The sequence below is a fragment of the Poecilia latipinna genome, unplaced genomic scaffold (genome assembly GCF_001443285.1).
Source record: "Poecilia latipinna isolate Pla-1442-1.1 unplaced genomic scaffold, P_latipinna-1.0 Scaffold160, whole genome shotgun sequence".
NCBI classification, from domain to species: domain Eukaryota; kingdom Metazoa; phylum Chordata; class Actinopteri; order Cyprinodontiformes; family Poeciliidae; genus Poecilia; species Poecilia latipinna.
In genome coordinates this window covers 63086-75305 of record NW_015112776.1, presented here as the reverse complement: position 1 = coordinate 75305, position 12220 = coordinate 63086, and the positions used below count along the sequence as shown (strand labels likewise).

General features: G+C 39.3%; 2 protein-coding genes across 2 annotated transcripts; both read right to left on the bottom strand.

Moving 5' to 3' along the window:
- Nucleotides 1–2151: 2151 nt before the first annotated feature.
- Nucleotides 2152–3929, bottom strand: LOC106945761 (homeobox protein HMX2-like). Its single transcript, XM_015029677.1, has 2 exons — nt 3428–3929; nt 2152–3272 (listed from the first exon to the last, which is right to left on the bottom strand). Exons 1-2 carry the CDS (start codon nt 3642–3644, stop codon nt 2740–2742), a joined length of 750 nt encoding a protein of 249 aa, XP_014885163.1. The 5' UTR covers nt 3645–3929; the 3' UTR covers nt 2152–2739.
- A 266-nt stretch (nt 3930–4195) lies between these two features.
- On the bottom strand, nt 4196–9653 carry LOC106945760 (homeobox protein HMX1). The gene is made up of 3 exons (XM_015029676.1): nt 8970–9653; nt 6739–6933; nt 4196–6399 (listed from the first exon to the last, which is right to left on the bottom strand). The coding sequence occupies exons 1-3, from the start codon at nt 9163–9165 to the stop codon at nt 5975–5977; spliced, it is 816 nt and encodes a 271-aa protein (XP_014885162.1). The 5' UTR covers nt 9166–9653; the 3' UTR covers nt 4196–5974.
- Between the last annotated feature and the right edge of the window lie 2567 nt (nt 9654–12220).

The following is a 12220-nucleotide window of genomic DNA, read 5'->3' as shown; positions in this document are numbered from 1 at the left end:
TCCTCTTGGTTCTATCTATGGCTCTTTAAGTTTACACTAATCCAAGCATATTGTCTTATTATGCTTTCATAGTCAAAGCATGATCCATAATTACTAGCACCCCTAGTAAAAATGTTAATAAAAGTCATTAAATGTTTCTGTTTATAGATGCTGGGCGACACTAAGTTACTCTTTGCTGCAGTTTTCTAAAAAGAAACCTTTTTTTTTAAAAAAAAAAAAAAAAAAAACCTTTTTCACCTCCTCACTATGAACGGTTTCAACACAGAGCGAGATCTGCTGAGTTTATTTCATAGTGGCAACACAAAATGAATCCATTAAAAACATTTCAACGTGTTTCATGTTCGCCGCTTAGTATTTGTTCTCAGTTTTTAAAGTTGGTATTTTGCTAAGTTCTTTAGTGTGATTTAGATTATTCTACTAAATCAATAGATAAATGAAAATAAATTAACATGGGGTCCCTCTGTACATCTGTATTATGGGTGTTAATAATTATGGAGAAAAATGAACGCCACCCTACATTAACAAATTAACCCAAAGTTATGCTTTTCATCTGAAACTGAGCAAAGTTAAAATGTTAAAGGCAAACGGCCGGATTTTAGAAAAGCTGATTTGTATGCCTATTAGTTAAATATCCCTTCTTGCTAAAAGTCACCAAAAGTTGTCTGGCGTCTAGTTTAGACGGCTTCATCAAGGGCCTGAAAGTAGATATTCTAGCATAGATGTATGGATTAACACAAAGGAAACGAACAAAGAAAGAAATAGAGTGGAATAAAATGATATCTATGACTTTTTAACTTGTTGTTTTTTACAGTTCAAACTCAAAAATGAGCCCCGGTTTGACATTAGAAAACAAAAACTTTCTGTTCTTTTTTTTTTTTTGGCAAAGGATGCAAGTGCACACAGCAAAGGTAAAAAAGACAGGAATTCAGCAGAAACAACAAGCGATCTGCAGGCGCACTAAGTGGGTGAATGAGCAGGTTAACAGCGACGGGGCCTTGAACGGCTGTGACAGGGAGAAAGCAGCGAGAGGCTCCAGCACTGAAGGGACAAGTGACCCGGAAACGGCGAGTAAAGTGCGGCTCGCCCCGGCCTCTTTAGAGAAAGAGAGGAAAAAAAAAATAAAAATCTGTGCAGAAGCATCGCGGTGAGTCTGCTCAAAACACACATTTCGCCCGGTTCCCTCAGTGTTTCTGCAGCGACACGTCGCTCAAACCAACAGCACAAGGAAGAGTTTGTTTTTCTGTGCCAGTTCCTGCTCACGAGTGTGGCGGCATTACAAACAAACTCACACGTAAACTCCAGAATATATTAGCCCTTTGGAGTCTAATTCACCTCAGATCACTGTAAGAGAGAGAGCGCTGTTTATGTACTTAAGTTTTTATGTTTCAGTGTACAGTTTTATATTCTGCCACAACCCTATAAACATTATTAACTCCACAGTATCCACATGGAGTTTATCACAGAGGGAAAAGCATCTTTTAATTATTTCTTCAGCTCCAAAAAATTAAAAAATAAATCAGAAAAACAACTTTTTATAGGAAACTGTTAAAGAAGGGTTCAATTTGGAGATTCAGATTAAAGATGTTTTCTAGTAATGATTATCATAACCTTATTTCATTTCTCATACTTGGACACAGCTTACTTAGCACCACCTCCGTCTAATTAACAGTGACTGTGAATCTTTCACACTAAACTGCTTCACGATAGACGTAGGACAAACAAGAACTTTGCTACTTAAAATATTTGTAAGTGGCAGTTTTTCCTTTAATCTTAAAAACGTTATAATTACAAAGAAAGCAGCTCTTTTTAAAATTATCTAGTCACTTTGTAACTTTAAAATATTTTTCACTGTTTTATCTCTCTTGGATATTTCAGTCTAAATGAATGAGTTTAAACAATACGGTAATTATTGCCAAAAACCTGACAGTTAAAATAAAATGTAACTTTTTAAAAAAAAAAGTTGTCAAAAAATAAAATGACATCATGGGATTTATGTTTGGCTTTCTCAGGTTTTTCAGCCTCATGCTGACTTAAGCTGTAACAAACACAAACACGACAATATAGTAGAAACTTTAGGTGTGTAAAAAAAAAAAAAAAAAAATCAGGTTTACTTTGAGTACTTATGCACAGGTTCCCCTTTGAAAGAGTGGGGTGGGGGGAATACTTTCTTCTGCAGCAAGTCCGTCTGCACAGACTAGTAAATGTGCAGCCAGGCGGGTTTTCCGTTCAAATAGCGGCGATGGTATGGATTGCATATTTTATTGCAAAATTCTTTGTCATGATTAGAACTGCGTTCACAGTTTAACAGTCTTATCAAATGTCAAGTGAACAGAAACTGTAACACAAACAATAATAAGGCCTTATATAAATACACAAAATCAGAAGCGCGCTCACACACACACACACACACACACACACACACACACACACGCAGTGAAGTATTACTGCGGGGTAACAAAGCTGATGTATCACTTGGTACATTCGATCAAATGAGACTTGATACATGCTCCTTTACTGTGAAGATGATGAACTCCAACAACAGCGATGATGGTGATGATGATGATGATAATAATAATTAATAATGAAAAGAAAAAAGTGGCACATGCATGTTTGGGACTTGTTGATGAGAAATCCTTTGAACCAGGCCGGAGATTTAATTAAAATAATAATAATAATAATAATATTAAAATAAGCTGATCGCAGATGATTGTCGCCTGTAGTGTCCAAGAACAAACCCACTCAGTCTCCGTCAAACAGGCCAAAGTATTTGGCAGAGTTGGAGAAGTAGATGTAAGGCGCGGCGTTCGCGGTCGGATACACGACGGGGAAAGGCATGGGTAACAAACATCCGCCCAGCAGGCTGCTGTCTTTGTAGAAACTCGGTAGCTGCGTGTTTTTCCCCGCCTCGGCGAAGTGTTCCGCGGCCAGCGGGCCCTCCATGTCCGTGGACAGCTGTCTTTTGAGCTTGTTGCGGCGGTTCTGGAACCAGATCTTCACCTGGGTCTCCGTGAGCTGCAGCGAGCTGGCGAGGCACGCCCTCTCCGAGCTGCTCAGGTAGCGCTTCATGTCGAAGGTGGCCTCCAGCTGGAAGATCTGCCTCTTGGAGAAGATGGTGCGGGTCTTCTTCTTGACCGCGGCTTTGGTGTCGGCGGCGGGCTGCTGCTGCTGCTGCTGCGGCTCGGGGCCGTGCGCGCCTTGCGCCTCCGGAGAGGAGGCAGCGGTGAGCGGCGCGGCGCTCTCCCCGCGCTCCGCTGAATGGACTGTGGGCTTCACTGTGTAGAGAGGTGACGAAATACTCTTTAAACCTTTTCAGATTAAATTAAAGTGCGCTTTCATGCTTTAAAGCATAATTATGTTGCTAAAAAATAAAGAAATAAAATCCTGTTCGTTATTTTATTTATTGAAAGTAGAGAAATATGGGAGTCACCTGTCACATCTGACTCGCTGTCATCCTTCTTCGGGACGTCCCATACCTCTTCGCATCTCCTCTGAAAATCACTCCTACTCCCAGTGTCCCTCTGCTCCTTTAAGGCGTCCAAACGCGCGCCGTCTTGCCGCTGCTTCAGGTTTAAGATGCTGTCTATGGTGAATGTGAAACATGCGCTCCGACTCGGCCCGTCCTCTTTGCTCATATTCTCGGGCATCTCATGCGCTCCTGCTGGGTTCCACACTCGGTCTCTCCGAGCCGCATCGCTCCGCTTCCACCGCTGAGACTGGCACGCGCAGGAGCCGGTGATCCCGGAAGGGTGCGGGATCACCGGCTCCTGATTGGTGGAGATGAAGGAGCAGACGAGAGGCGGGATCAGCGTTCACGTCGGGTCGCCATATTGTAGCCTAAAACTTTTTTTTTTTTTTTTTTTTTTTTTGAGCCATGAAAATAAATGTGTTGTTTCCTGTCGAATAGTGCAAATTAAATTCAGATTAGATTGAACACAGAGCTCAGTCTTGGTAATTAAAGGCACCATTGACATTCAAATGTGTTCAAGATTTTTTTAAAACTCAAACTGAAATTTTGACAGGATTTTCTTTTTTTTTTTTTTTTGATAATCTAAAAATGAGTTCAAGGCGTCAAGGTGTTCTGTGTTTTTTAAAGAACCATGCAGATCTGAACTCTGAACTCCTTCATCTGGATTTCAGTTCAGTTTTTGCTCATATTGGTGCATGCACACTCATCCAAAACACATGGAAGCTGTTGTGCATCTTGGTGCATACATTTTATTCACATTTGTGACTCAAAAAGGTACAAAGGTCTGTATGAAAATCCTCTTAAATAACAAAATATGTAATAATAATAATAGGTATGAGTCGTGATTACAATTATTGTCGTGAAAACTCACATATAATAAAATGTGTTTTTGTAACTGATTGATAGTGATTACATAGTAAACATTTTAAGCGATGAAGGAATTTGGGAGATTATGTTGGAAGGTTTGTGTGACTTAAACTGGCCTCCCAATACGCTATGAAAAATAATTTCCCAGTTTATTTATTTTTGCTTTAATTATGAAAGCCGAACAAACTACAATGATGAATGTATTTAAATAAGGAAACGGTAGCTGTCCCTGGAAAGGTAATAAAATATCTTTCATTGTGTTTTAGTCCACCTTTTTCACAGAATTGTTAGTATTAAGCCACAATTGTTGTTTTTTTAAGCACAAACAACCTGTTTATGATCATGCAATCTCAAATGGGTTCAAGTTATAACTTTGACTTGTCCAGACTTGGACTAAGTCACTACAAAACTTTTACTTTTTCTTTTTTCTTAGACAGTCAGAGGTTAGATCGAAGCTCTGGATCATTGCCTTCTTCCATGTCCCATATTTTAGGTCCTGATGGCTTTAGTCATGATTTTCCAGTAGAGACCAGCTTGGATGAATTGTTGAGGTGCTTATGGAGTATTTTTGGTCGGCTGGCCGTTCTTTGTTCATTTGTGAATCGTATCAATGTGGTTCATTGTAGCTCCAAACCCATTAAAATCACTTTGAAAACCTTCCCAGACTGACGAGTATAAATGACTTTTCTGCTAAACTGTCCTTGAATTTTGTCAGATCAGGCCAAAAATAGTTGCTTTTTGAGATATTTTAGCCTAAGTTAAATATTCAATCAATCGTATGTGGCTGGTAAAATAGAAATCAGCTTCTAAAACCGTTGATCGTCATAGTTGATTTATAATTTAAAGTGGTCCATTTTTTTTTCCAGGTTGATCTGAGTAAGTGTTGACCCTTTTAATAAATGAAACCATAATCCAAAAGTCCATAATGTATTTTCATCAGGTTATATAAAAAAACATTACGATCTGAAGTGTGAATAGCAATAGTAAAAGAAACTACATTACAGTACTCACCAGCCATCTTAGATAATTGTCAGAGTGCTGCACATCTACAACATAAATCTTTTTCCTAAAATACTTCTATCGGATTAAGATCTTAAGACTGTGAAGGCCATAGTAATACAGTGAATTTATCATAATCTTGAAGAAGCCAGTTTGAGATTAAGTTTGAGAGGGAGGTATAATCCTGCTGGGAGTTGCCATTAGAAGATGTTTGTGGTAATACTGACATAAAAGCAAAAGAATCCCTGTTCACCAGGGATTATTCCAGTTAAATATATATTTATCTTGTAGTTCAGATGATTCAAAGATTCCAGATTCCTTACAAAAATGGAGAATATTGATATTCAGTAGCTCTATAAATTTACTTTAGTCCTGGATATCTGCTTACACAGTTCTCAACGCCGAGTAAGCCTTAACAGGACACAAAAATATCCAACAGAAAACTCAGTTGATGTGTAAATGACAGAATTGTTTTTTGTACAACTGGTGCCGCCCCATGACGAAATGCTGCCCTGGGCTGAGAACCAGGCTCCCTTCGCCTTTTTCCAAGAGAAATGGTATAAAAAAAAAATAAAATCAGAGCATCTAAATTAGTGTGTTAGAATTGCTAATAGCGTCTCTTTATGTCCAAAGCTCCTTACATCATACCAGTCCTGTCATCGGTGGTGACATAAACACCAATGGGTGGGTGAGGTGTCCAGTCAGTGGGCAGGTGGGATCCGAGACCCCAATAACTGGTGGCGACACCTGAGGAAGGCCGCCCAGAGTCAGAGGCGTGCCAATGTTCTCTCGGTACACCACGGGGACTCTGACGACCCTGTGGGCGGCGTAAGGTACGACGGCTCCACCGCTCTCTATGTCGGCGGTGATCTGGCGTTTCCACTTGTTCCTGCGGTTTTGAAACCAGATCTTGACCTGCGTCTCCGTGAGCTGCAGCGAGGCGGCCAGCCCGGCTCGCTCGGTGCTGCTCAGGTAGCGCTTCAGGTCGAAGGTGGACTCCAGCTGGAAGACCTGGGTGCGGCTGAAGACGGTGCGCGTCTTCTTCTTCCGCAGCATTTTGACCTCTCCTGCGAGCAAAAAGAGATTTCGTTTGTTTTCTCATAGTTTTTTTTTTTATTTTGTTGTGAGAACCAGTATATCAGCCTGTAATGTATCATAGCCGTTTGGACCCGGAGACTTTATGCACCAGGTTCAATCAGACTTTCAAAAGTAAGAAAAGATACTTAAGCAATTTTTAAAAAGTTGGACAAAATTGCCAAAAAGAAGACAATTTTTCAGTTTTTGAAGAATCAGAAAACAATTTTCGTAAGTAATGACAAATCAACTCTTGTACAAACTGTAAAATACAATTCTTTCTTAAAAAGGAAGGAGAGAGAGAGATTGCTCACATTGTGGTTATAACTGACCTGTATCACAGTTATCCTCCCCAAGGATGCAGGAAGACTGCACAGTTTCTTCCTCTTTGTCGTTTGTTAAACTATCATCTCTCTTCTCCTCTGACTCGTCGCTCTCCTCTGCCGAGTCTGGTAAAACTTGGCAATCCCCTTGTCTCCGTGTTGCATGGACGCCCCATTTATCTGTGACACTGGACCCATAAAGATCTGTGGAGAAAAACCAGAGAAAAGAAAAAGCTATTACCTCAAAACAACATTTGCACCTGAGAAAAACACCGGCCAAATATTAGAGCAGACACACGCACAAAAAATAAATAAATCTGGTAGCTTTATCTATTAAAATAATCTACATCTGGTTCAAAAAATGTAATGTCCCATGATGGTCAGATTCTTGAAACTTGTCTATTTTTATTTTGATAACGGATCCTACCTGAACATGTTGATTATAATTTAACTCAACTCTTTTTGGTGTCATTACAAATTGTCATAAGATTTGCGGTTGATAAAAATTTCCTCTTTGGAGCAAATTCTGAAGTTTGTATCCCACTTTAGCAACTTAGCTAATGCTAAAGTTGAACTAGATCCAAAGCTAAGCTACGAACCCTCAGGCAGCTGTTGTCATTTTGTACAAATAAAACTAATAAAAACTGAACCATTTTTCTTGAGTGAGTAAAGTTCAGAAATGTAAAAATAACTGGAGTGCTTAAAAAGTAGAAATTAAACTAATTTATTTAGGAGCCTTTAAGCCTTAGCGTTTGTACATTAAGCTATTTGTCCTCAGAAACAAGCAAACATTGTTTAAGTTTTATTTTCTCCTTGCCAGTTGGCCCAAAAGGAAGCGACTAATTGGGGAGTTGGGTTGTTTATTTGTGGAGAAGCTTTCAGAAAAGGGTTATCCAGGTCATGAGTCCCAAACTAAGCTCTAAACATTATAAAGGTGAGGTGATGTGTAATTTCATTATCTTATTATAACACAAATGTTGTCTAAATTGGACAATTCCCACTGTTGCCATCGCCCCGGATACAATTATCCATGATTGTCACAAATGAAAAGAATCAGCTCTTCTATCTAGGACACTTAACCTTTATTACACTGATTAAGAAAAATAAAACTGATGGAATTTTAAAATATTACTTGTTAATTCAAACATTTTAAAGACATCTATATTCATTTTGGTTGCTCTACATTAAAAAGAGACCAAAATAATGGATATTATGTGATGACGGCATTAAAATGGAGAGAAATAGTAATAAGCTATATATTGTCCATCCGTTATCTAAAACACTTTTACTTGCCAGGTCGTGAGGGGGGGGGGGCTTGTGCCCGACGCCAGCAGCCATTGGGCAAGAGGCGGGGTACAGTAATAAACCTTTTGAATTTATTATGAGAAAGTGACATGTGTACCATTTTAATAGCAAAAATTATGCATACACACTGACTAAATCATCTTAAACTCAGGGTTAAAAAGGTTAGCTTGCAAGTGACATTAGCATTAGCGCTATCAATAAACTAGCTTAATACAATCCTACTTTTTAGAAGGTTTCTCAGTCACAACACGTTTTTACATTTTTCCGAGTTGATATATTCACTTGTTATCAAATTTTGAATACTGTATTTACTTTAGAGGGGAAATTAGCCATTTTTAGTTTAACCCAGTTCAACAGTAAATCTGAAACATTGAAAATAAAAATAAAAAGGAAAATAACACAGAATAGAAAACGTGGGACGGGACAAGTGGAGGCACCTGCTACTCTTCTAAATCTTTCTATTAACATTAATTTAACGGCACAGATGGAGGTGCAATATTTATGTTGACAAAACTTCATAAATGCCCATTCACTCCAGGCCACGCCTCCCTCTGTTTAGCCACATTGTTATAAAACTGCTGAAATTCTGTTGTCTCATTTGGTCTTGGTATGCCAGCTCCTAGATTTGGAGGCACCCCATCTGGTCACCCCTCTGAAAACCTTCTGGAGGCGCCTCTGCTGTTCTCTGGACACAGCACACAATGAACGACAATAGCTATAGCTGACTGAACCGACATCTTCTGCTAAAAAAATAAATAAATAAACTAAACGTGGAGGTAAGGCGTGTTACCAACATAAAAGCAGCTGATTTATTCGAACTGGCTACAACAAAATTGTAAGTAATTTTAATGGATAGAGTTTAATATCCTCCAAAAGTCGTTTTTATAGTGCAGCTGTTTCGAGCCAGCAAAGAAAGGCGCAGGATGGGAACTCACCTGCAGCTTTCTGAAGCGGCCGTCCCGTTTCCAGCACCCGACTGACCGCCGGGAAGGGCGCAGCCCCCCAAACTTTGAACCCGGAGGTCTCCACGCTCTCTCCGGCCGAGGAATCCGCGCCGGATGTCCGCAGCAGATTCTCGATGTAAAAAGACGGAGCCCCGAGTTCGGATCTCGGCGCCTTATCGTCTAACATTTCGACTTTTGCGCTTATGGATCCAGCTGGTTTTTGCACCTTTAAAAAAAAAAAATCCCGCGGATGAGAATATTATAAAATCCTTCCTGGGAGAGACGTCAGTTCTTTCTGCTCCACGTAAATCATCGCGACGCTCTACAAGAGGTCCCTTTGGTGGAGATCCAGGCGCAAAACTCGCGTTGGGGTTGATCTGAGGACAGAAAGGCAGAGGTATTAACTACTCCGAGAGAGAGAGAGAGAGAGAGAGCGGAAGAGAGAGGGTGAAAAAGCTCCACAGTGTTGTTTCCTCGTAGCTTATCTCGCAGGCTGTGTGATAGTCCTGCCGTCAGGGACAGCAGAGAAACTGGATTTAGGTCAAGTAGGAGGAAAGCCAGAGATACGGTGATGTCCTCAGGGCTGGAGATGGAGAGAGCGACCCGAGGAATGGCACAGTACCGCCTATTGGTTGCATCTGTGCATGCACGCCTTCATTTTCTAGTGTTTCTAAAACTGATTTTCAGGGAAAGGGGAAGCTTGTTTTTGTTCCAGTGGTGATTTTTCCCACATCTCCTTTGTTGTTCACACAACAGGTGAAGACAGCAGGAAAAATGTCAAAGCAGCCGAGGGCCCAGAAAACCTTTTATTGATCACATCTGGAGACAGTTTCGATATTTGGTGGACACAAAAGCTACTAATGCGAAAACATCTATTTTAAAATTTCACATATTTTATGTTAAACTTCCGCTTTAAGTGTTGTAAGTATTTTTCCTGTCCGAGGAAAAACAACAAAACGTCACGTGTGACATGTTTGTTTGCTGCTTCAACACACAGAAAAACGTATTATGTAGGTTACACAAAGTTATTTTTTATGACTTTTTGTGTCAATTAGGATTTTTTTTATTTACAAGTAACAAAAACATTCTAAATGAGACATTTGACTCATAAAAATATTTTTTTACTATTAATGTTTGCTTGATGAAAAGTTTGCCTGGTACCTACTTGAAGGTTGTTGTTTTTTTTCTTTTTCTTTTTTCCAAAAGTCACTTTTAATCTGAAAACAAGCCTATTGAAATATGATAGATAGATAGACAGATATTGTATTCACTTTTGTACTTATTCTAACCAGTGTGTGATTATATTATTTCTTCCTTTCTTTCTTTCTTCTTTCTTTCGATCTTTTTTCCTTACTACTTTCTTAATTAAGTCGTTTTGACAGCTGTTTGTGTTCCGTATTTTCTACAGTGTGTGTGTGTGTGTGTGTGTGTGTGTGTGTGTGTGTGTGTGAAGAATCAAAATAATAGAAACAATAATTATGACGATGAGACAAAAAAAATATTACTAATGCTCAAATTTAACCCCCCAGATTGTTAAGTAATAAGAAATAGGCATATATTATTGCACAGGTCGTTAACTTAAATAATCCTAATCATAATAATCATAAAGTTTCTCATTAAGTAAAGGAACATGAAGACATTCTCTTATAAAATGTCACAGTGAAAATTTGCATCCCACAGTTATTTCCAGCTTGCTTGTTTGTTTATTTTTGTCACGTGGTTTTTGTGACTGAGATCTGCCTCTGACAGACTTAATGAACCAATCGGTGATGAGTTTCGAAGCCCAACAATAACTTGACCTTCCAGGTCAGAACATTTTCCCCATCCTGCTCTGACAAAACTGACACAGAAGTATTTGGCCACGGTTAGCGGATCGCTCCCAGAGCCTTCAGACCGTTGATTGTTCATGGGGAAATTATCTGGAGTTTGAGCCTTAAAGCCCATAGACGGACCGACTGCGAGCGTTCCTGAAGGTGGGGAATGTTTAGTCATCTAAGGAGCTGTGAAAAGTGGAGTAAAATGCCACTGTGTGCGTGGAGTTGTAATCGGATTTTAACATTTTGAAAAGCTTTACTTTCATCTGTGGGCAGCAGTGGTTTAAAAAAAAAAAAAAGAGAAATGCTCAGAAGCTCAGAACATTCCAGGCTGCACAGTTTTGCTCTGCGTGTTGATCGACTGTTTGCTCACTTTTCGTAGAAAACCAACACACAACCCTTTTACTCATGGTGGACATTAGTGAAATAAACAGAATGAGCAAAAAAAAAAAAAACAATTAAAAAAAATTCTTCTCAGCGAGAAAGAGATCAACAGTTTGTTTTTTACCCAAAATGTTCCTGTAGTTCTCTGCTGCACTCCTGAAGTTACTTTGTGAAATCCTCTTTGCAGTAATCGCATGTGAATCTAATAGCCTGGTGTTTGTAGTTTAACACCTCCACTGAGCTCTGGAGGGAATTTTTGTGCACATAATGGTTTACATTTGGTGTCTGATACGTTTCTAGTTTCCTGTAGAGCACAGAAGAGCTGCAGAAAATATTTACAATTAATGGCCTGGCGATCTTTCAGGCCAAACTTGCAAACTTGAGAAGTTGTGTTTTTCTAAACGGGTATAGCTTCATCATCAGAGTCAATGTTTTCTTTGTATTTTGCCTCTACCCTAAATAAATAACCATAACTTAGACATTTAACTTAAAAAAAAGAAACATTGCGTTCCCATGCAAAAAAACCATCTAAGATCTCGTCAGGACGGTCAGGTTCACTTTGATCTAAATCCTGTTTAGTTTGACTCTGGTTGGAGCAGGAGTGACGTGTTTTCTTTTTCTTAAAGGAAAGTCCAGACAGCTTTAACCCTGTGACCAAAGCCAAATGCAGGACAATGACAATTACAGGATTCTGATGTTAAAAATAGTCGTATGTTAAAGTTCACGCAAAACCCACCTATTAAAAAAAAAAAATCCTCTCTCGGTATTTTTGTGCTAAATGTTAGACGCTAACGTTTAACACTCTTCTCCAGCAGAAGGTTTTGGGTTGAAACTGACTGACATTTCAAAAAATGTTTGAGCCTTTTGGATTGAAGGTTCAAAGTTCAAGTCTTCATCAGCCCATAAAGACATGCTTCCACACCTTAAAAACCCTGCATGGTATCTCTGGCTATTTTTTTATTTTTTATTCCCCCCCCCCCCCCCCCACCTAGTTTATAAAAATACACTTTAGCTATGCAAAGACGATAAAAGTAATAACAAAAA

Coding starts and splice junctions, on each gene's coding strand:
- LOC106945761 (XM_015029677.1), bottom strand. CDS start 3,644: ATGCCCGAGAATATGAGCAAAGAGGACGGGCCGAGTCGGAGCGCATGT. Junction 3,273..3,427: donor CAGCGAGTCAGATGTGACAG/GTGACTCCCATA, acceptor CTCTCTACACAG/TGAAGCCCACAGTCCATTCA.
- LOC106945760 (XM_015029676.1), bottom strand. CDS start 9,165: ATGTTAGACGATAAGGCGCCGAGATCCGAACTCGGGGCTCCGTCTTTT. Junction 6,934..8,969: donor GCCGCTTCAGAAAGCTGCAG/GTGAGTTCCCAT, acceptor TTTTCTCCACAG/ATCTTTATGGGTCCAGTGTC. Junction 6,400..6,738: donor GGAGGATAACTGTGATACAG/GTCAGTTATAAC, acceptor TTTTGCTCGCAG/GAGAGGTCAAAATGCTGCGG.